This window comes from Trichoplusia ni (assembly GCF_003590095.1).
Source record: "Trichoplusia ni isolate ovarian cell line Hi5 chromosome 9 unlocalized genomic scaffold, tn1 tig00000435_group8, whole genome shotgun sequence".
In the NCBI taxonomy this organism is placed as follows: Eukaryota; Metazoa; Arthropoda; class Insecta; order Lepidoptera; family Noctuidae; genus Trichoplusia; species Trichoplusia ni.
The window spans coordinates 1-22,950 of record NW_020799660.1 but is presented as its reverse complement, the minus strand read 5'-3'; the positions used below and the strand labels follow the sequence as shown (position 1 = coordinate 22,950).

Sequence of the window (22,950 nt, the reverse complement as noted above, 5' to 3'; positions counted from 1 at the left end):
ACCTAATCGTCTCCCGAACGCTAAGTATGCAACTTACTACAAGAGGCTTACACTTCTTTGCAGATATGGACGTGCGACGCAGCTCTACATTATGTAGTATAGCATCTCACTAGTAAAATTATTACAATTTAGTTCAAAAGCTACTAAAATACTGACCAATAAAAACATGCTTATCATATGCAATGTGTATGTGTTATGGATAATAGTTCTATAGTTCATAATCTTAATAAAAAAATACTGAGTCAAAATTTATGGGACCAAATGACAGTAGCTTCACATTAGATAAAAAAATGGTTTATCAAGTCAGTACAGTTAAAAAAATTAAGAATCCCTCCATTTGAAGCCGCTTGAACTCAAAAGATTGGATATCAAAATACCTACATTAATTATATATGAGGCAAGTTTGTTTCTACCTTAAACTAGGAATCATTTGACTTTGCCGTATGTATAATACTGAAGCAATAACTTGAACATCGTTAGTGCGCTTTGAGTCACGTCATTTGCCCTGTTACCTTACATAAAGAATGTTCATTAGAGCATTCGAACCCCTGGGCAGGTAAACAGGTGAAACCCTGATAATAAGATACTTTACCTCAAAGCAATGGTATATGAATTGGGGATCACAGCATGTGGTTATAATTTACTTAAATTATATTAATTTTGTATGATTTGATTTTCAGTGATGAATGTTAATCAGCTTGTTTGTTCGGTCTGAATGTAATTATTTGTGTTCTGGTATTTCCAGGAATTTTCCTTGTAATTTAGCCTTTACAAGCCGCTAGATTACTGATGAGACTAGGTATTTCATTTTAATAAAATTACAACCTTTTTTATCCAGTTTAAGGTTAGGTTTAGAACAAAACAAACGTGTTTTTAATGAAGCCATGCTTGTTTCGGAAAAAAAAATCTAGAAATATTTACGTCTAATAACAAACATTAAAATTTTCTTTTAATTTATTACAAAAACAAAAATTTGTAGGCTTCTAATTTCCTTAAATTCAACTCTTCATACATTCTTAATTAAAGAAAATAGTAGGTACAATAAAGTCGAAATTTTTCATCAAAATTATCTCAACTTCAATCTATGCAACGCAACGCAGCCAACATAAAAACTATCCCAAAATTAACCTAAACGATCCGAGCAATAAAAATCTTAACCACCGATGTCTCAACTATTCAAAAGCTGTAAGATGTATGGCGTATACCCATTCCGTTCCCGTGTCTTTCAACTTGAAACTGTTTTATGGTAAGAACGTGAGACCAAGGCGGGTACTTAGCCAGTCGTAAATCTAGCCAGGCGATATACCTAGTTTATGTACTTAAACTTTGTTATTTATACGTATGTACATATTAACAGCTTTTGTGGTTTTATGGGACGTTAAAGATGGTGTTACATGGATTTAAAAAGGATAAGATTTTAATTTTATGTTTATTTTGTGGCTGGGCTAGTTATGGTGGCTGCTGCTGAAAATTGGAGTCTATCCAAGACTTTAAATATGCGTTTAATGATAGACGAAAGGTTTTGTTATGTGTTATCTATTAACAAGGATTCTTTGTGATGAGTTGTAAAATTAAAACGTCCTCGTACCTTTATTTTCCCTCTCTTTTGTCTCACATGAAGTATATCATTCAATTATAGGTTAACATATACCAACTATGTAAGTCCCTAGCTGATGAACACGGATAATTTATTTCTGTATCCGCTAAAACAATAAAAGTAAAAAAATTGCATTATCAACGCTAGTACCTAGTTTTGTAAAGAGATTGAATAAAGAGATTTCAGAAATACGACACATTAGATCAGATTGTATCAGTCCATCCTATATCTTGGCATTAGATTGGTCTAATTAGGAATTAATTTACGTTTATTATTTGCTCTGATGGTAATCGAATTGCCATAGACGAGTGTTATATTAGTAATCCGATTAAAATAGGGTCGCAGGTTTGTGAGATTTACAGTTGATAGGTTATATCTAAGGCTCACATTACTTTTGCTTCTAAACCAAACCCTGTACCATAAAAACTATTCAAAATGTAAAAGTTACAATTAGTATGGAGATCTTGGCTGGAGAACGCTCTATACGGTAATGATAACTTAATATGCTTTTTGATAGCGTTCGTTCCTTCCTTATAAATACCTGCATATTTGAAGCACCGTACAGCGCACACAGTACACCGCACAGTACTTGCGTAGATTTCACATAAGGATCTTCAAGCAAACCATACTACATTGAATAATTGGATTTCTACACAACATACTCAATCAAACTCGCCGATAGCAAAAATACACGGAACACAACTTTACAATAATGTTAACAAGAATAAATTGAGCTGCGCACTCGTGAATCGTTTTTTAAAAATTGCCAGAATCTGCCTACCGCGCGGGTTGCGGTGTGAAACGAAAAAATCGCAGGTATCGGCGAAAAGCCGCCGGCTTGAATTTTATTCACCTTTTTGGAAGGCACCGAATCGACTGCCGACCAGTTATTATTGTGTTTTATAGAGGAAAAGTAATAATGCTGATGCCATGACTGAGCTCTTTCGTAGCGATATATTTTTTGTTTATTTTCAGGTGATAGGTACTATATTAAATTTTGATTGCTTTTGAATTCTGGAAGTGCTGTTGGCTCTTGTGTATATAAAACTAAATTTTCAATATTTTTGAGTGAGGAAACGTGATCGAAAACAATATTGATCACTAGTCAAGATTTTTGAAATTACGTCAAAAAGCATGACTCTCCTTTACTGCATTGTCGCACACACTCTAGTCAAAAGTGGACGTTAAAATCTTAGTTATACCCTGATTTACTTCAAAAATAAATACAAATTTCAAACTCTACTTTCAGTAAAAGTAATCCAGCTTCCGAATTCGAACAGTTGTTAGATCGGCAAGGTTCGGCCGCGTTTGGTTTTCTTGATAAAATGTTGCTGACGTTATTCCTCCACACTTCGCCTACACAGTTTACCGCAGTTAACATTTTTACCTCACATACAGGACCGGACTTAGTCTTTGTTTTGTAGGTTCAAAAGTGTTTTGTGCGCAAACTTATTTTTATTTGGAGCATATAATATATAGACCTAGACTTTTGTTAGAAAATGGTTTTTGGACGTCGTTTTCATCAGTATTAGTACCTTAGCAGTGTGTCTCGGTCATTCTCATCAAATACACACAAAATGATGTGTGTACATTCATTCTTGTTTTCCAAATCCACCCCACATTCGAGAGTCCGTATACATTTTTGCGAGATGTGATGAATAGAAGGATCCTTTTAAAGATTTTTCTTTATATCCCTTTTGCAGGTTCTGTTTCGGTCAATTGCTACGTGTTTTGTGCGTAGTCGTGGGTGACCGCTCACTTAGTATGTTTCTTTCTTTCTGTATTGAGGGTTTTATGAAGCAGTCCGGTTTCCGATATACACTGAAGCCTTTTCACTGATGGATGAAACAGGTTGATGTAAAGGGGGTGGTATACCTGTATTTTCGTTTTAAAATGAAGACTTTCGCTAAGATTGGTATGCACCATATTTCTCACTTGCAGTCCCATTATTTTTAACCTAAAAACGTGAGCTACGAAAAAAAAACCTTTGTATCAATTACAAATAACCCAAAAATAGACACCTTAACAAACGTACTAGCGTGATCTCATCCAATTTAATTTACTTTAGGTTAGCACAAAAAACATTTCTAGATTAAACAAATAGTCTCAGTACTTAATTCTGTAAAAAGAACCACCTAAACTATCCAGTTGCTACGAAAGCTCTTAGTTAATTCACAAATTAAGAAAATGGACTGAACGACAGGCTCTAGTTAATTCAACAGTAATCGTTCGAACCCCAAGAGACCAACAAGAGGTTTTATGGATAGCTGGGGACGCGGCTCCACTTCAGTCGAGAAGTTCTCTTTAGTTTCTTATACGTAAAGTAATTCATGGCAAATAGTATTTGGATGTAGAACGGCAGGTTAGTAATGTTTATGAAATTATTCGTCAACAATTGAATGAATAATCTGAACATTGCAAAATATGCCCAATAGCCAAAAAAAATCATTGATTATTAATGCTATTAACAAGCTGGGGTTTTCATTCTTAATTTTTGATAGAAATATCTCTGAATATTTTATATTACCTACAAAACTTAGACACTAAACCGTACAGAATAAACTAAGTGTAATGCTCGGCTTGTATTCAAACTATTTTTATTATTAAAAATGTAACAAACAAGTATTAATCACGTTTAAAACCTCCTTTAAGCCAAAAACAGGTCGAACATATTGAAAACTGATCCAAACTTCACCACGTAGGTTCATTGTAAACTCCGCGGCATAAAAATTTTCATAATGCTCCTGGCAGCTGATGCAATATTAAATTTTAAATATCGAACGCTTGTGTCGCCCGACATTCAATTTGCCGCGAAATCTCTGTTCGAAGCCGTTGAACACACGACACTAAAATAACGGTTTTGATGGCGGCTGCAGGCGGGTGATTTAAAAGATCGTAATGTTCTTAATGGCGTTATACGGTTTTACTATTGTCTCGCGTGACGGTTGTTTGAGTTTAGAGGGCGGCTTTTGTTCTGAACCGTTTATTGATAAAATATTTTACGACTGATAGTTTTTGTTCTTAAAATATATGCGCGTCTACGAGGCATAGCCATGAGCTACTGCACTGACAAAACGACAAATAAGAAAATAGAGTGTGTTCAGTTTTGGATATTTTTAATGTTTTCGCTACGAAGACTGGCAAACATTACAAATTTCCTTCTTTTAAGATTTTTGCCGACTCCAGCTCATATTTACGAAGACGTACATAACAGCCCCAACGCTTACATTCATGTGACCACGTTGCCATAAAAAATAAGGATAATGTGTTACTATGACTATATAGATATTATAGCTCATTTGTAACGCTAAACTGCTTTTTTATGTGCTAGCTGGGGAAGCAGCATAGATTTATAGTTATGACAACGTTATATTATGCCTCATTGGTCTCTGGTTGCAGACGCGACTGGTGAGCATGGGCCATAATTTAAATGGCCAGGTTAGAGAAAAATATTATTGGTATTATCTTGATAGTATAAGATTTGCCATCATGATCTGAAATAAAATATCTTATAACTGCAGATTGGTATTAGAATATGAATAGCGATAGATTTTGAACTCAATAACAACTTATGTATTTAAAGTTACTGAAAGCCTTTAAAGGTTAAAATACAGCAATTATTTTCGTCAAAATAATAACACAAAATATTTCATCTGCTTTCGTACCAATAACAAATATTATTGGTAATTGCGTAAACATTATGAACTAAATAAAATAATCAAGTGGACACAATTAATTACGCGGGCAATATAATTAACGATAATTAATAGTAAACAACCGAACAAATTAATAAAGCAAATATTTCAGATGTAATTTGGTTCGCGGTGACACTTTTGATCTCGCTTAACATACCCTTGTTAATTATGTTGCAAAATATTTACTTTTTTCATAAAATAGTGAACTTCAATTTAGTAGAGTTGATACTAAAACAGTTATACATGAGAAGTAAATGCATTACTCAATATGATTGGTTGTTTCCAAACACATAAAAAATCCACTTAATTGCCTTCTTAAAATGTGGGAAATAGAACGTTAGTACTTTTTGGTACGGATAGCGCTCCACTGAAACCTTTTTCAAATAAAAACAGAGGATGACATATTTGTTCAGTTATTAACTTTTCGTCCACTTAATAAATATTCACTTGCAATCAAACTTCAATTTTCGTACACGTGGATAAAAATACATTTCTACCACAACCTATTAGATCAATCGGTCGATAGAGAATCCCTGAAGTTTCACGATACGAAAAAAATCAAAGAGCATTTTTCTCTTGGCCCACATAAAAGAAGTACTGATCAAAATTCAAAAGATTTTCCTCGAATAGAGAGATATTGTGGAAATACCTCATATTAAAATGTAATAAAATTTTCCATCGCTAATATAATTCTGTGGCGTGGACCCGGCCTAACGTTGGCAACACATACGCTTGTGAATTCGCGATTTATGTAGAATATTTATTTTCTCTCAAATTGGATTGAAATGGAACGCTGTTTGCTTTCATTTTATTTACAATAAAGGTTTACTGAACGAGCCTATGTTTGAGCAAATAAACTATATTGCTCTCGTAATTTGTTTCATAATCTATCTATCGTATTATCCCAAGTTATCTCTTTATCAAACATTTCCTTCAATAAAGTAATTTCATCCGAAACTTAAGTAACAAAATTCTTGACCCACGCCCTCAACGCAAGCCAAATATTTGTCCAGACAACCAACAACCTCGATTAATATCTTCAAGTTATTTTTAAAACACCGCTACATCGCCCAAGTGCCCTCACTATTTATGTCAACAAATTAAACAGAGTCGGCGGGCACGTCCGCAATAAAGCTTCCTATGTACACACAAGACTCTCACAATGTCCGCTGGCGGCGCTACCGTCGACCAATCGATAGGCGACCGGTTGCTTAGCAACGATCATGTTGCAAAATAAACAATCAGATTCGGGCCCCTGTCTAGAACAAATTTACTTAGTTATTTTATTACTTGTGTCAACATTTTAGATCGATATTATTTGATTATTTACTCATCGCTGGAGTAGGTAGCATGTTTTTTTGATATATTTTTTTATTGGTAAGTTAAGATGGTGTTGTTACCTGCGTGCGCTCCCGAACAATGTGGGAAAGACTTTCGGAATTCTTTGAAGAAACCGAGTCCCAACTATCCTTATGGATACAAGACGAAGAAAGCCAGGGTGGTCCCTGCATTCACCATACAAGGTAAGTGTATGCATTATCTGTCCTACTATAGTTTGATCTTTCAACTTCCATTGAGAAAACAATGGGCTTCCATTCATCATGCCCGTGTTGAAGGCTATCGAATATAAAAACAGAACAGCAACAGCTTGCCAATCCATCAACAAGCCTGCGACAAAAACTCCCTCAGTTTTCAATGAATCGAAATCAAGTACAAGCCATAAAATCTGAACGCGTGTTTAGGATTAATTTGGGGCAGTAGGTTACTATGATAATCAGTTAGTAGGTAGCAAAAAGTCGGTGTCTTTAACCATAAAGAATTTAATCTGTCACGACGTCTTCGCATCATCGTACCAGTCGTGTTAGAGGTAGTCCAAATTTTGTAAGCCCTTTTTTAATCATCAGTCAATATTAAATCACCTGGACTTCGAACTCATTTTTTTAATCTCTCTCTTTTTCTCTCTCTCACAGCTATGCAGAAGAACACCAGAGTGGTACCACCACCGAAATGCGGCGTGTTCGATCCTCTGCCACCTCGTCCCACAATGTTCAGGAAGTGTTACCAGCGAGGCGAGTTCCCAGTCTGCATCGAGTTCACTAACTTCGGCAAGCGATTGTCGTGGAAGGTGAGCTTTATCATTTTAATTATGACGTACTTTTTTGTAGAATTAACTGGTATTTGGAAGAGGCACGTCATTCGGTGTTCCCTAATTCAGTGTCATTCTAAAATCTATTCAGCAACATTGAGACTATGTGGAATTCCTTCAATAAAATATGTAGATTATATAGGTGCCCTAAAAACTGATTTCATACAAATTGTGATCACTAGGACTAATTTGATATAGGTAATTTTGCGAAATTTGAAAGGTTTGCTAATATGAAGTTCATTATTTTAGAACCTAACCTAACCAGCACACTAAATTGTATTACAAATTACAACCAATTAGTGAAAGTACATTTGGGTTTTCCGGTACTTTCATAATTGTGTGTAGGCGATGCCTACTCAAAACTAGTGCGTAGGTGCCCAAATAACCTATTTTCGTAGGGAACGAGGTATCTGAAGCTTCGACAGTTGACACGTCAACAAACGTTGAGTACTTGAATTATTTACTTAGGTTTAATATTACGTGGTTACTCAATCTGAAAGTTAGGAAAATCACTTTGAAAATTAGAGTACTTTTTACATTTTCTTCTCCAGTCTTAGCAAACAATTTTATTACTTTTCTTGACTATTAAGAAAACACTAATATCTAGCATCTACTTTTATTATTCCTCACTTACATCAAGACTTTCTAAACTCAAACCAAATCGAACATCGGTTTTAAGCACAGTTTAATAAGATCTTTGAGCCTTTAATTTCTGAATCTCAGAAATATAGAAGGTACGTACTATTCGTAGAATCGGAATATTTTCCAGTCTAGGGAATATGGAATTTAATCAATTTTACGCTCTATTTATATGAGAGGGTAGTAAAGTGAAGTAAACCTTAGATTTATTGGATGATAATATAAAATCGGTTCGCATTTTCGTTTGTATGAAAAACCAACTAAAAAAAAATATTTTTAAATTCAAAAGTAAACGCTTATTACACAGGAACTCGTGTTTTTTAAACTGCTCAATCTGATGAGGTACTTAAGTAAAAAAAAAACATGTCTAATTGGTAATATTTCTCATGTTGAATATTTTCTACACATAGGTGCCGATTGAAAAATTGGACTTCCACCACTACCTGCCTATGTTCTTTGATGGTCTCTCAGAAAATTCGTATCCCTTCAACTTCATCGTGGAGAAAGGGATTCACGACCTCGTCACCAAGGGCTCCTACAAAGTCTTGCCGGTAGTACCACAACTCATCATACCGATTAAAAGTAAGTGGACTTCTTTAAATGGATTTTATAGTATTTTTTTAATTTGAAAGCTATTTAGCTAGTCTGAATAGGTAATATGGCTAAATGAACGATGAAATCTGATCGCACTGACTGAGGAGGAAATAAATATAAGCTTTTTCTTCACAGCTGCGAATGAGAAGGTAATTTCATAGTAAAATAAATCCTCGTGTAATCTATCCAAGCTATAATCATAATATGATGTAAAATTCTTAGTTTGATACCACCATTCTATTAATAACCTCTTTTTGCCAAACTGACCCCATAGTTTACACTCAAAACAAATACAATAAAAAAACCAGTTACGTGTATGCCTAACGCGTTCTGTTCAGCAAGTAGATACACTTTAGGCAGATAATAACTTATAAGCATTTTCATCGCCACAGAGTGCTCTCCGTCGGGGAGTAATTTAAATTTCCAGTGCACTTTTATACGATACTCCGCTCGACACGACATTACATTTTTCATACTGCATTTTGTAGTCTGCATTAATTCTTTACTACTTGTAAGGTTTGCTTGATCGGCCTCCTTTACCGTATTAAGGGTACTACGTTATACGTGCTTTGTGTTAGAATATGTGTTATCTTCTTGTCGACATTTTTTACCTTGTGTTTTGTTAGCTGAATTAGTGTAATCTATCGTTTTGAAAAAGAATATAAGTGCTTTTTTAATTTACTCTCCAATAGAAAAATGTTATGAGTACATACCATATTTTTTATATTTTCGAACAGTCCACAGCAGTACGACTTTTTTTTTGATCACAAAAATGCTTGTACTACTCGGGGATCGAATTCTTGACATGTCGCGCTCAATGGGTGTTCGTGGTGACCTCATATCACTTTACTATTCTCGCAAGAAATAAAACCTTGGGCCTTTAGATAGTAGACAAAAAAGAATACAAATTACTTTTTACAGATGAACGATACTGAAGTCTCACTCAACTCACTACCATTTATGAACAACAAAATACATTGTCCTAACTAATTTACAATATAACATTATTAACTCCGTTCCTACAGATGCGCTAGCAACAAAGCGTCCTGCTGTCCTGTGCCACGCGCTCAAATGCATTCAGATGCTAGTGACAGGCTGCGACAGGGTCGGCGAGGCTCTGGTGCCCTACTACAGGCAGATATTACCTATACTCAACCTATTCAAGGATAAAAACCGTGAGTTTCTTTTGTTTTATTTGAATTTACTGGTCGTAAGTGACTTTTATGATTTTTTTTTGTACTTGTACAAAAATTCATTAAGAGCTGGACCTTAATTCTTTAATCAATCTTAAGTTTAGACCGCTGTTAAAAATATTGGTGGATATGTCCATGTCAATATTATAAATACAGTCAACTTTTTTCCGTCACAAAGCTTGTAAAACTAATCAGTGCATAACTTTATTTTATCATTCAATGATAAAACATTAAAATCATTCTAGAAGTTAATTTACGTATTACAAGCCCTCAGTTATATCAACACAAAAAGCAGACGATTCACATTTAAAGCTTATACATTAGTTGGAACGCTAGCGACTGTATAAATGGCGAACAATTTACGAAACATTAGCCACAGGTAGACAACGACACAAAAACAACGAGGACTAAATGATGGAAGAACTGACTGTAGTATTGTAGGACTATGGAAGTTAGTAACAAGAATTCATTAAATTAACTATTTCCTTGTACCTGAAATCATGTACGATTTTGTGGTTTTGCTTATTGGGTCTTACTAGGACAACGGATTGGCAAATTCTGTTGTATAGGTTAAGTACCTAGAATTTATCAATTTAGTACCTGATACCCACACTCAAACAATAAAATTCATTAGTCAACACCAAAAGTCTGTCAAGAATGTCGTAAAACATTCAAACAAAAACCCAAGACGCTCAACTCGCAACAATGCGGCACTCGTCGCCGACGGCGGCGCAACCCACACCACACGTCCCCCGAAATTTCACAACCACATGTAATTAATCTGGTCGGATGCCCCGACAAGTCTATTAGGCTGAAAACAATATCTTCTCGGCCTCTACGTGTCAATTATGAGGTGAAAATGATTGATGACGTAGTACGACGCAAATCGGGTGTGGAGACGTAATTAGGTTTCGAAATTGGACGCTTTTTGGTGGAAAAATGGTAGACAATTTTTTGCGAGTCTGTCGCTGTGATTTTTCAAAGATACCTTATATTCGTTATAAGAGATAATTTTTATATGAACTAAAAGTAAAATACATTTCGATGTTTGAAAGAAAAAGTTTTTAATTAAAAATCTAAGCTTTCAGTACAAAATCGTTTAATATAAAAACTGTTATACGAACCAATAAAACTACTGTTGCATGAAAAATATAAAAGTGGAAAACTGGCTGTAAAGCATCAAACGTTATCATACATTTCATCGCCACTCAATATATTAAAAAAGAAAAACCATTTTCAATATCCATGTTGCAAACGTGATGAGATTGTGAAAACATATTTTACACTCAATCAAATAACCAGATGCAGATTTTAATAAAAGGCAAATATTTTAGAGTTCATTAATTTAACGGTTCGATTTCAATGGTGGATGACGACAAAAATAAACTCTACATTTCGCGGTGTGAAGTTCACTCGGGAAGTTTTTTCCGATATTTAATTATAACTAGTGGGTTGACGGCTCTCGGTGTGAGATGAATTATCACCAAAAGCTTTCTCGTGTGTCAAAACTGGTTTTGGATATTAACATTGAATTTTTTAGTAAAGAGAAATTGTATGAAATTAGCCGATGGACAGTCGTGATTAAAACGCGTAAAAACAGAAGCAAAACGAGTTCCTTCGACAGCGGTCGATTTTTTCGTTTTTCAACTGTTTATTTTTCTGTTTTGCCAGGTAATATTGGGTCCGGCATCGATCACACGACGACGCGAGGTGAGAATGTGGCCGACCTAATAGAGGACACGTTGCAAATACTGGAACGATACGGAGGCCCAGACGCGTTCATCAACATCAAGTACATGGTACCGACATACGAATCATGTGTATTAAACTAATTTGCTAGATCAAGTAATAATCACTAATCACTCTATTTCTTTTTTGTTTTCTATTTCAACATAATTCAAAATATAATCAAAAATCGTTAAGAATTATGTCGATTTCGAAAATGTATTTTTTACTTCGGAGTTCGAATACTCATTTTTGTTATGCACCTTGTGTAGGCTCAAATATATTAATCAGGAAGGTACGTATTATTCTTCTTTTCTATATTTTAATTGTTTTTACTATTAAAATACTCTGAATTTACGTATTATTCGTCCTTTTGACTTATTCAGAGTAAGGACTTAGTTTATGTGTGGTTTAAAGACAAAACAGCGGTGAACCGTAAACAAATTAAAATGCCACGCGTTCTCAATTAATGTTCAATAATTGAATTTAAACAAACATTTGTCAATTGGCTTAATTGAGTTAGGTATGAAGCTTTGTTATTCAAAATTAATTGTTATTTTGTCACTATTGTGACCTAAGAATTCTATTGAATTGTTAATTTTTACGTGTAACTTGTACAGTTCTGTGATCTTGGTTAGGCTTAGTTTTGTTAAAGTTTGTGTTTTGTTTGGCATGAATAATTGTATTCAATAAATTCTGCGTGATCATTTATCTGTGTTTATTTTCGCCTTAGAGTAAACCCTTAATAAATGTATCTTATACTTTTGCTTGCCTTGTGGGAATAACAAACGAAGGTAGAATTTGTGTGGGTATTATTATATTCTAAACTTTGGGGCTTGTAAACACTAGGCCTAAGCTATATGAAGGTGGTATTTTTATAACTTTTATTACAAAAAGAAAAACCTTTAAAAATATTTCTTGATAATGCTCAAATGTTGTGCAAACTTATCTCAATAAAATTAATTGCCTCAAACAGTACAAAAATTCAACATAAAATCCAAAACACGAATGTTTTAATGCAACATAGCACCAAAATATTTTACCAATAATTACGCAACGATGAAGTTGCATCCTATGGGAGGTCACAGTCAATATTTAGATCAGCCGGGCAATTTACAATCTGAACCCGAATCCAGGGTGCTATGTATGCATGCAATTTGCATGCACTGCTTCTGTTTTGGATAAACCGCCCGCAACGTATGCATGTAAGTGATGTCGGATTATATGTAGAGTTTGATTTGAATTTGATGGAGCTTGGATTTGACAGCCTTTGCTAAGGTGTGTAGGTGGTGTTTGGGCCTTCTAATAGCACAAACAATTCTTGAGTAAGTGACGATTTCCGATGATCTTTTGTCTCTACATTCCAATTGACACCGATACTGAGAATATTTTGTGAATTTGCATACTTCAAATTGCTAAAATCAATTCACACGCAATATTTATATTTTCTACGTCATTTGAAAAGTATTTTCTAGTTCTTGTAGCAAAGAAAAACAAACGTTCTAGAACTCAACATAAAAAATAAAACCTAACCTCGACTAAATCAATAAAAACGCAATTAATTTGTCGGTATAATAATTCTTAAAGCTATTACCAAGCCACTTCCTTTACCATCAACTCGGCAAACATGAAACTATATCAACATCATTTCATTAAAAACGCTACCTTGCAGTGTAATATACAGGCAGAAAATAAATAGAGGGAAGTAACCGTTCGCTCCAACAATATCGGGTAAGGCCATATGAGATACGTGACGTCAAAGCCTTGTAGGACACTATTGGTGCTCACACCCCACTTGTAGCGATATGACGAGGACTGGGAAGTAAGGCGGAGTGTTCACCAGAGATGAGCGAGGAAGGTAAGGAGCAAGCGAGGAGCGGCTTGTTGGAAAATGTCAGCTCTCTACAGTTAAAGCTGTTTTGGCAGGTGTTTTTGATAACTCAACCCTAATTTTAGGTAACCCTTAATTTGAATACTACGCTGGACTTAAACTACTACTTTCATTCCGTGTTATGGATAACCGGGTAGTAAACGGTCTGTTCTACGACTTACGAGTATGTTAACCAAAAGAAAACGTTTTCGTTACTTTTTAATTTAGCCGCTATTGCTTGAGATGGCGACCTTGTAGGAAAAATGGGCAAATTAACCGCATTTTGGATAAAAAGAGACAATGACGTTACCGCGCATCGTTTAGCTAAGCACTGTTACACAGCTTCGTAACCCATCTTCGTTCATCTCTGTTGTACACCCAGCCTTACTTCACGGTAACTTAGAAAACTCTTTGAGTTTTAAAACATTATGAAACTGTTTCAATATGTTTGGGATGTTGCGAGTTTTGGCTCGAGTACCTACGGCTGCCAAGGGAGTCTGATATTAGCTCAGACATGATTTTCATGTTAGTGCGAATGAAATCTTGTCCTGAGGGAAAGATTATTAGATTTTCAAGTTGCATACGCATGTCACAAACTGAAAAATCTTGGAATAAACTAAGGTAAATAAGAAAACGAAGTTTTTTTTTCATTTAAATTCTTTAATCGACTCTATAGCGATAAGTAAGTTCATTGAATGTACGTTGAAGCTAAAATTGATTGCTCAATATTTCATACAAACGAAATACAAAGGATTATGAGTGACAAGTCACCATTAACGTTTGGACGTATAAGAATTCGTATATTAATATAAATTGAGGGAGAACCGTCTTAGGAGTATATTTATCAGTTGCCTGCAGACGCGGTCTGGATTCAAGGCGACACCTTTTTAGCCCCTCACATTTATAACAGGCGGTCGAAGATGTATTGTGGATGGATGTGGCTTGTTACCTGAGCGGAGGTTAGGTTTATAACGATGACTGGTACTTCAAGACAGACTCTTGATTTTCATGTATGTCCAAAAAAATACCATATCGATGGAAACTGAATAGAAACTCTAGAACTCGAACTTTGGGTATGGCCATTTTGATTGAATTTGACTTAGAGTCTTAACATTTTTTTCAAAAATTCACTGATATACCCTCATCGAACACCAACTAGATATCTATAACGTGTTGTTGAATGAAACAAAAATCAAGATACGAATAGAATTAAACGAGAACTATAAACCTTATTATTTTAAGGCTTAAAGAAGGGAAAACTATACAAAATGCTTAACAATTACGAATCATGTGCACATCCAACGTACTTTGTATTCATGCTCTAAGTACTTGTCTCATCCAGCTAGACGGTATCCCTGCTCCGTCTTCAGACACGAATAATTTATCTTGGCAGTAATCAAGGGGGTAATTTTCGTGAAGACTGCGCTCCAAAACTATTTCACTGGTTTTCACTGTTTCATTATTGTAAAGGAAATGAGCTTTTTATTTTATTTATATAGTTTTATCTGTTGTGTATTCGATAAAATGATGTGATTTGGTGTGTGGTGGCAAAAGTTTTCTGCAGTTTTTGTCTGTAACTATAAATACAATGAGTAGTTTTGTCGACTTACTTTGTTTTAAATTCATTGTTATGTTTAATTAACTTCAGTTTGAAGTCTAGACGATTAAGACTTATTTTTTGGCTAGGAATCTTTTTAGGCACATCGAATCACTGTAAAGTTGAATGCCTAAAGATCATTTTCAATCTAGATATACGTACAAAATCGGAGTCAAAAAACAAACGACGCCGACGTTAAAATGGCCATTCATCTTTAGGCGTGTGTGTTAACGTGGTATCAGATCAACTCGTAAACCACATGAACTACCTAAAATTTTTCTTAAATTTAAGTCTTGCATTCAAATACTACTTTACAATATTAATACATCAAAAGAATCACAATAAACAGCAAACAGATTGAATACACAACTAGACGTCCAGACAAAATGATCTTTCCTTTTTTCGTGATCCGATTTCCTGACGTAGTCCCGTTTAATGAGAACATAATGATGAAAAATATGATGCTGCAGTCTCTCCCAGGATATTAATCGCTGCGATTTTTCTGAAGACGACTTATACGCGCCGTCTTAGTGCTTTTTACTGTTGACTTCTTTCTTTAGTTTTGATTGTATTGTGTTGTTATGGTCGGTTATGAATTGTATGTGGATTTGTCTTGTTGTGTGGCGCTGTGGGGCTGTGTTCGTATGGTTTTTTTTTGTCTGTTGGGTGGTAAAAGTTTGGTGTTTATAATTAAATTTTACGTGTGAAAAAGTACTGTTATAGATTTAGTAGTTTATAGATTTTAGTAGTATAAAATTGAAAAAAATGGTATTTTGTCCTGCAACACTTCCGACGCAAGAAAAAACAATATGCTGAGACTATTTTTGTGACTTAGATAATAGTGTTTTTGATTTTGAATAACTTTGAGCAACTACCAAATTTATTTAAACACTGTAATAAAAAACTGACTATCAAAAAGCAAAACTAAAAACGCGAAAATTCTGAAATAAAAATGAAACAAAACATGATCGTACAACAATACAACGTGCACGAAGTTTGATTGCGGGCTCTCGCATTCCAACTAAATGCAAGCAGGAATACCAATACAAATTAGTTGCTAAAATAAAACCCCAGCCGAGTGCAATCAAATTATGATACTCGAATTTCGACGTTTCATTTCATTCAATTTGATGTTCCCCGAATAATAAAGAGCGAGAAGTGTTTTTATGTTTGTTTTTGTAGCTTCTATTTTGTTGGATGATAAAATGTGTAGTTTTTAGAGAGTTGTATTTAATACGACGGATTTATAAATATGTATTATTGCTCTGAGCTTTTATGTTGCTATTTACAATTAATGAAGTAAAGCAACAATTTAAATGGCTTCGTTGATTACTTTTCTACCAAGGATGCGTGATAATAGTGTTCTGTTAGGAACCAAGTTGGTTAATGCACATGTTACCTTGTCTGAACATCTGCAAGTACCGCGATTCCATTAGTTTTGATACATATATCATATTGTTTTTTTCCTACAGACATCCTGAAAAGGCATACAGAAAATAGAGATTTAGAATAAGTTGTATTAAGGAATTTAGTCCTTATGTCGCCGGGGCTTCCACGATCATCAAAGTGACATGCACGGATGGCGAAAAATATGTTTAACATTATAAATTACTTCGAGCCAGTGCAAGTCTCAGACACTCGACGATTTCAATCCATAAAGTACAAGAAAAATTAAAGCTAATATCGGTAAAGCGAAGGAAAAGGCAAATCCTCCATGATTAAAAACCTGATTTATGTTTTCCACCTTCATGATTAATTACCAGATCCTTTGAAATTTCAAACAAAATATTACCTTTGTTATTCACAGTTGATTCGGTCTGACCATTATTGAATTCGATTTTAATAATGATGTTATTGTAGAGGCGAGAAAAAACAACACCTTTGGTTTGAAAGAAATAATGAAGAAATGCCGAGCTTTAGATGTTTACTACCAATTTGTATTTTTCTATCGAGTTTCCTGAGCAACGTAAACAAATTTGCTGGTTTTAATCTCGTTTCGTTCTTGTGTACTTTCGTCTTATTTGTGGAGTTGCTTTAGTTTCGATCAAGAGTTTAAATGTTATTTATGTTTTCTTATCAGATTAATGATCTTTAATTGACTGGAAAAAGTTCTTGGTATTTATTTTAAAATGTAAATGAACCAAATAACGGGATATGGGATTAAGCACGGGACTTTAAAAAAAAACTTACACGAAAAAAAAGCAATACTAGGATCTAATGACACTACCAGCTTAATGATCTAAAAAACAAATCAAGTGTCAGACGTGTACGGCGCACAGAAATATTCTCGAGAAAAAACACTAGGTACCTAAGTACTTACACTTTAGCTAATTAGAGTGCATCATTGTGAATATTGACATCGATATTTATGTTTTGCGGGCGTGATTATTGTATGTTTGCAGTTGGGCGTGGCGTTAGAATTTATTAGGTAATGGTGGTATAAAAGTGGTATAAAAGTTATAAAGGTATAAAAGTTCTGTACATTGTGGTGTTGGTTTATAATTTTGTTTGTTGGTTTTTACGTTTTACTCGACTATGGTGAAACTGAAGAGGAAAAAAGGAATGCTACTGGCGTTCATTTACTTCTCGTTTCTTGTATATTTTTAGACGACTATGTAAGATTAAACAATTTTGCAAATAATGCTACCCATGATTATTATATTCCAATGTAAACAGGTTTTCTAACAATTCTACTTGCTTTCAAGGCAATGCAAAGATAAACCATTTCTTTGACAACAAACAAATCTGTTTACGTCGCGATTCTCATTAGTTAAAAATAAAATAAAAACAGTGAGTCATTTTTAACAAGCACAGCAATAAAGGCCGGTGCAGCTCGGCTGAAATAAATCGTGAGGACCCCGTAGGTATCTGCCACTTAAAGTGGCCGCCACTTACAATGTACTGCAAAGGAATATTTCACAAATACAATGGAGAAACTCCTGAATTGTACATTTATGTACAAAAACAAAATACAAGCTACACAAAAGGCTTATCGTAAAATATTCGGTGCTATAAATAAAACTACTATTTTCGAAATTGATTTTTATACAGAGACAGTTTCTGATCAAAAATGGAATAAAACTATGATATAAATAGAAGACGAGTCAGTATCGAAATTGGTGAAAGTAACACAAAAGGAACTATATTCAACTTCAGTTTCAGCAAAAGGGAATTATTTTGGACACTATTCAGTCTTTGTATTTGACTTACTTCTACGACCTATTCATCGTTGAACGAAGTAAGTAACTACAATAAAAAAACAACAATTTATAATCATCAATTACGCTCCGGTGTAACAGGTGGTCACTTTTAGACAATTTTACAGCATCGCCTAGACAAATTTTGCAGTGAGATAAGAAAGAAACAGGACAAAAGGGGCATTACTGCGGCTTGTGGCTCTTAATGTGGATTATGGGAGAACGAACGACGGGGTCGCATGGCCCTGCAAAGTACAGACAGCAAGAAAACTCGATGAACAAATTTAATTTTACAAAACTTTCAAAAATGATGTAAACATCAGTAAAATTCGTGACTTTAATAGTTTTTTATAATCATGATGTTTAAAAAGCTTTTTCGGTTTTAAAGTCTAAATTTTTATTGTATCGAGGAGTCATGTAAATTTGATGGTGTTTTTAGACTTTTGTTGCTGACTGTACCACCGAGATAATCGAGATTAAACGAATTTCGTGGCTACGCTACGGGTGTGATTGTGATATTACAGTTTTATTGCTAGTGGTTAGGCTGATTTAATTATAATTCTGCTTTTTTATTTCAACTTAATTTTTATTGTGAGAATGATAATGACTATTTGTTACTAGACAGTAAGTTTGGGACTACTTTTATTGCTTAAAAGAGTTTGTAAGTATTAGTTACATAGAGACTGTCAAACACAGACTCAATAAAGTATCTAATACCCGCCCGTTTGTGACTACATTTTTGATACATTGTTGCAGTGTTATCAAAATTCTACTTCTTCTTCAGGTTACCCAGCTGCAAAATTATTAAATTAATGATTAAATACCGAAATAAAGAATGATATATACGCAGTTCGGAAAAAAAAAAACATCATTTCATTACAGAATTTAATTTTGACACAGGTTGAAAAATATGTTATTAAGCATGAAGGAACTATACAAGAAGAAAAAACTAAACTAACAGGTGAGGATTACGTCACACCAATGTTTTCCACTCGATATGAATAGTGGGGGATTGGTTTTGTCGGCCTCTCCCAGTCTCATCCCGGCCTCGGCCCGGCCTGTCTCGGCCTGTCTCGGGCTCGGCCCACCGGCGCGGAAACGTAGCCGAGACATGTGTACGGATTCCCATTCAGATGGGAATAAACAAGGTGGAAATGAGACGAGCTTTTTATTGGGAAAATTTCATGTTTTATTTTTCAAGATGTGGTTGTTTTGTTTCAGATGTATTTATAACTGGACTTAAGGAGAAAAATTTTTTTGCCGCTCGTGTAAACACAGCAAGAATCTAAAGGACATGGATTCCTAAAAAAATTGTCTGTTGTTTTTACAACAAATTAAAGCCATCGATTTAGCTATTTAAAACGTGTTGATCGAGTGAACTCTTGACATTAATCTACTTTAACATTCATTATACTACATACATTCACATATAATTACCCACGATTTCTCTTTTTCAGGCTTTTCCATTTCGCCTACCCACAATTTAAAAATAACATAAAACTTTTACTTCACGTTTTGGGTCAGAATAAAACAGCCAGAAATTAAGAACTTATTCAAAAATCAATCTTAATTTCGAACCTTGTTAAACTAAACATCAATATACAGCAGCCAGCTGCATACGAGACACAACACAATAATACGTATGCAATTATTAGAGGATTACAAGGACACGAGCACAAAGCATCGAAACAATTAATACGGTACGGTAACTGATCATGTGGGTGACAGCAAATCAATAGCCGACTCATGATGACGTACCTTAATTAATCGCGGACGGTAAATGCTGCCTTTACCGGCCGTTTTAATTATCATTTCGGTAGGCTGAAATAAAATACTCTTGTGTGTTGTTCGGGACACGAGTCCTTTGTTTTGTATTGCTCTTTGACTTTTTGAACAGGATTTTATGTAGATATTTATTAGTGTAGAAATATTATTAGATTTTAATTTTAGTATCACTAAATGAATTCAATCTGGCCTCAAAACTCTCCCATACGAACGCAGCACAAAATAGTACATTTAAATATGTATTGTGTTAGTTTTCCGTTAACTCAGTGTCACTACAGCCTTTAAAGTCAAAGAAAATACAAAATTAAATGCATAAACGAAGAAATTCAAACAGTTACAATTACTAACAAGCGAAGGTTAAAATTTACAATCGTTACTGTCAAGTTAGTCAGATATTTTCTTTTAGCGTCGCAATATCTAGGAGGCATCGTTCACTGGGTCGCACCGAATAATGAAACGTTGAAAATATCTAACTCGCAGTTTGCAAATCATTACTATGAGATCTCGAGAGTGAAGAGTCGATGAAAAACTTAAGGGAAAGAGTAAACGAGTTACTTCCTATAAAAAATAATATTTTGAATATGTTTGCAGAGCAATAAAACGAGTGAAAACTTCATACGTTACTATATAGAAGTTCAAAATTATCTAAAAGGTATCAATGTTTTTTTTTGTAACGATTATACAAACAAAGACACAAACATCAATAAATATCAGATTTAAAACGTCACCCACAAAACATCATAATTTTTATATCAAAATTTAAATAAAAACAGCAATACACACAATACAATGCAATACAGTTCTACCTACTCACTTTCACCGCATACTTTTAACGAATCTCATCTCATTTTCACGACTAATTTGATCGAGTTTAGATAGTAGGGTGATCAGATAACAAGCCGTCGAGTTCCACATGAACACATACACTAACTATGTCTAAACGCTCCGTGCCTTCGTATACACATCGACGCACCGGCGGCGTGTCGTTATAACTTCCAAGGAACTGAATCATGAGAAATATTAGGTAATTTAGACAGCATACTATAAAAATACCTACACATTTATAATATACCAAAAGTGAAATTAAAAAAAAAATGTAGTATTTAGTTTATATTCTTGATCGCAAATTATGTTTTTAGACATAATCCGAAAATCAATTTACCAATAACGAATCGTTGCTTAGCTTGTCTTTTTATTATTTTTTATTGTTACCATGGCAACATAAACACGTCATCATAAAAAAAAATGTAACGGTTCATAAGATAAAACCAGGCCAGAAAGACAGGCAACGGAGCCTTAACAAAGAGGTTCTGTTTTAACCCTCTGATTACGGAAACCTGAAAACAAACACTACAGATTTTCGAACGCCGATATTTCATCCCCCATTTTCGCCCGTCTGTACTAAAACACAACAAGATCTTAAAACGCTACCGACAATTATACTACGGAGATAATTGGTTCCAGATTCCAATTAGGAGACGATCAATACACAGACTAATTTTATACACAGATACCTGTTTGTCATACTAATGATATCCGTAATTTTGTGTTTGGATTATTTACGTCTGTGCTTTTCAGGGTCATATCTTGTTTTCTGAAGATAGTTTGTTATCTTCTATTGATGATTATGAATCTTGGTTTGAACTAATTTTGTGTCTATTTATCTGGGCCCCCGCTTTTTATGTGTAAATTATATTACTATTAGATGCAAATGAAATAAATCTTCAAACAAAGTGGACATTAATGGAGTTTGAAAAGACGTTATTATTATTTTTTAATTTAACTTCGCATATTTTATGTCAAAACAAACGAATTACCTAAACATAAAAATGTTTTCAAAATTATTACAATACCAAAAAGTATTGCTGTTTGACCATCAAAACAGATTTTTATTTGACCGTGTTATACTTTTACAATAAAAAGCCTCAATAACGTCGATCAACAGCGCAAAATATTACAACTCTATGCAAAATTAAAAATATTTACACAGACAACCAGTTAAATCTCAGAAGCATTGTTTAGCAGCACGATTCAAAGGATCAGATCTGTTTGTTTGCAGTCCAAGAACAGGAATAACAGGAATAATTCGTGAAACGTGACACAGTCCTCTGGTACGGGGGATCATAAAATACAACAATATTCGAAGCACTAGATACAACTGATAAGAGCTATGTAGGATTGTGGCACGGGTCACGTAGGAATTAGGTCACACAGCCATTTGTAGGACATGGGTAATGGTGGCTCTTGTTTAGTTGTAGGATGTTTAAATTGCCTTAGAACACCGGGAATGCAAAGGTACAATAGAGTAATTGATATGAGTCAAAAAATAAACTAAATTTTTTGGTAAATACTTGTCGAGGGATCCGATTTTGTAATCTAAGCGTATTAGCAATAAATTATTTATGTTTGTTTAACGTATCGAGGTACTGTGGAAAGCAAATATTGACAGATTAAAAAAAAACTCTCATTGCAAAAACTAACGGTAATCAAATAATTGACAGTAGTCGTCATTCGGTAATGTTTAAAACCTACTGAAGAACGGATATTGCGAATGTTTTTACAATCACGATATGATATACATAATGTTCGTGATCAGCCCGCCGCCGTCGGCATTCATATCGGCTAGTGAGTTTATTGAAAATTACTGTGTACTGTAACTCAGCGATTGCATAGCATAGGACATTGTAGATTTGATTTTTCTTACGTGAACCTTTTGTTTTCACTAATAATATGCTTATCTCTACAAATAATAATTATTAACTAAATTTCAAGTGTCACTTAGATTGGAAAAAGATTTTTACGGAAACAGCCGTCTACATTTTATTAAGGCTGATTTGAGTTGTGGTGTTGAGAAGCTATATTTCAATTTGGAATCGGTTTCCTTGAACCTAATTAGCAAATACCCTTAAAAT

At 34.3% G+C, this 22,950-nt stretch overlaps 1 protein-coding gene across 1 annotated transcript; it reads left to right on the top strand.

Annotated features, from left to right (window-relative positions):
* The first annotated feature begins 6,500 nt into the window (after positions 1–6,500).
* Positions 6,501–12,316, top strand: LOC113506287 (parkin coregulated gene protein homolog). The gene is made up of 5 exons (XM_026889131.1): positions 6,501–6,815; positions 7,263–7,417; positions 8,488–8,659; positions 9,697–9,846; positions 11,536–12,316. The coding sequence occupies exons 1-5, from the start codon at positions 6,680–6,682 to the stop codon at positions 11,694–11,696; spliced, it is 774 nt and encodes a 257-aa protein (XP_026744932.1). The 5' UTR covers positions 6,501–6,679; the 3' UTR covers positions 11,697–12,316.
* The last annotated feature ends 10,634 nt before the right edge of the window (positions 12,317–22,950 follow it).

Coding starts and splice junctions, on each gene's coding strand:
- LOC113506287 (XM_026889131.1), top strand. CDS start 6,680: ATGGTGTTGTTACCTGCGTGCGCTCCCGAACAATGTGGGAAAGACTTT. Junction 6,816..7,262: donor CCCTGCATTCACCATACAAG/GTAAGTGTATGC, acceptor TCTCTCTCACAG/CTATGCAGAAGAACACCAGA. Junction 8,660..9,696: donor ACTCATCATACCGATTAAAA/GTAAGTGGACTT, acceptor CCGTTCCTACAG/ATGCGCTAGCAACAAAGCGT.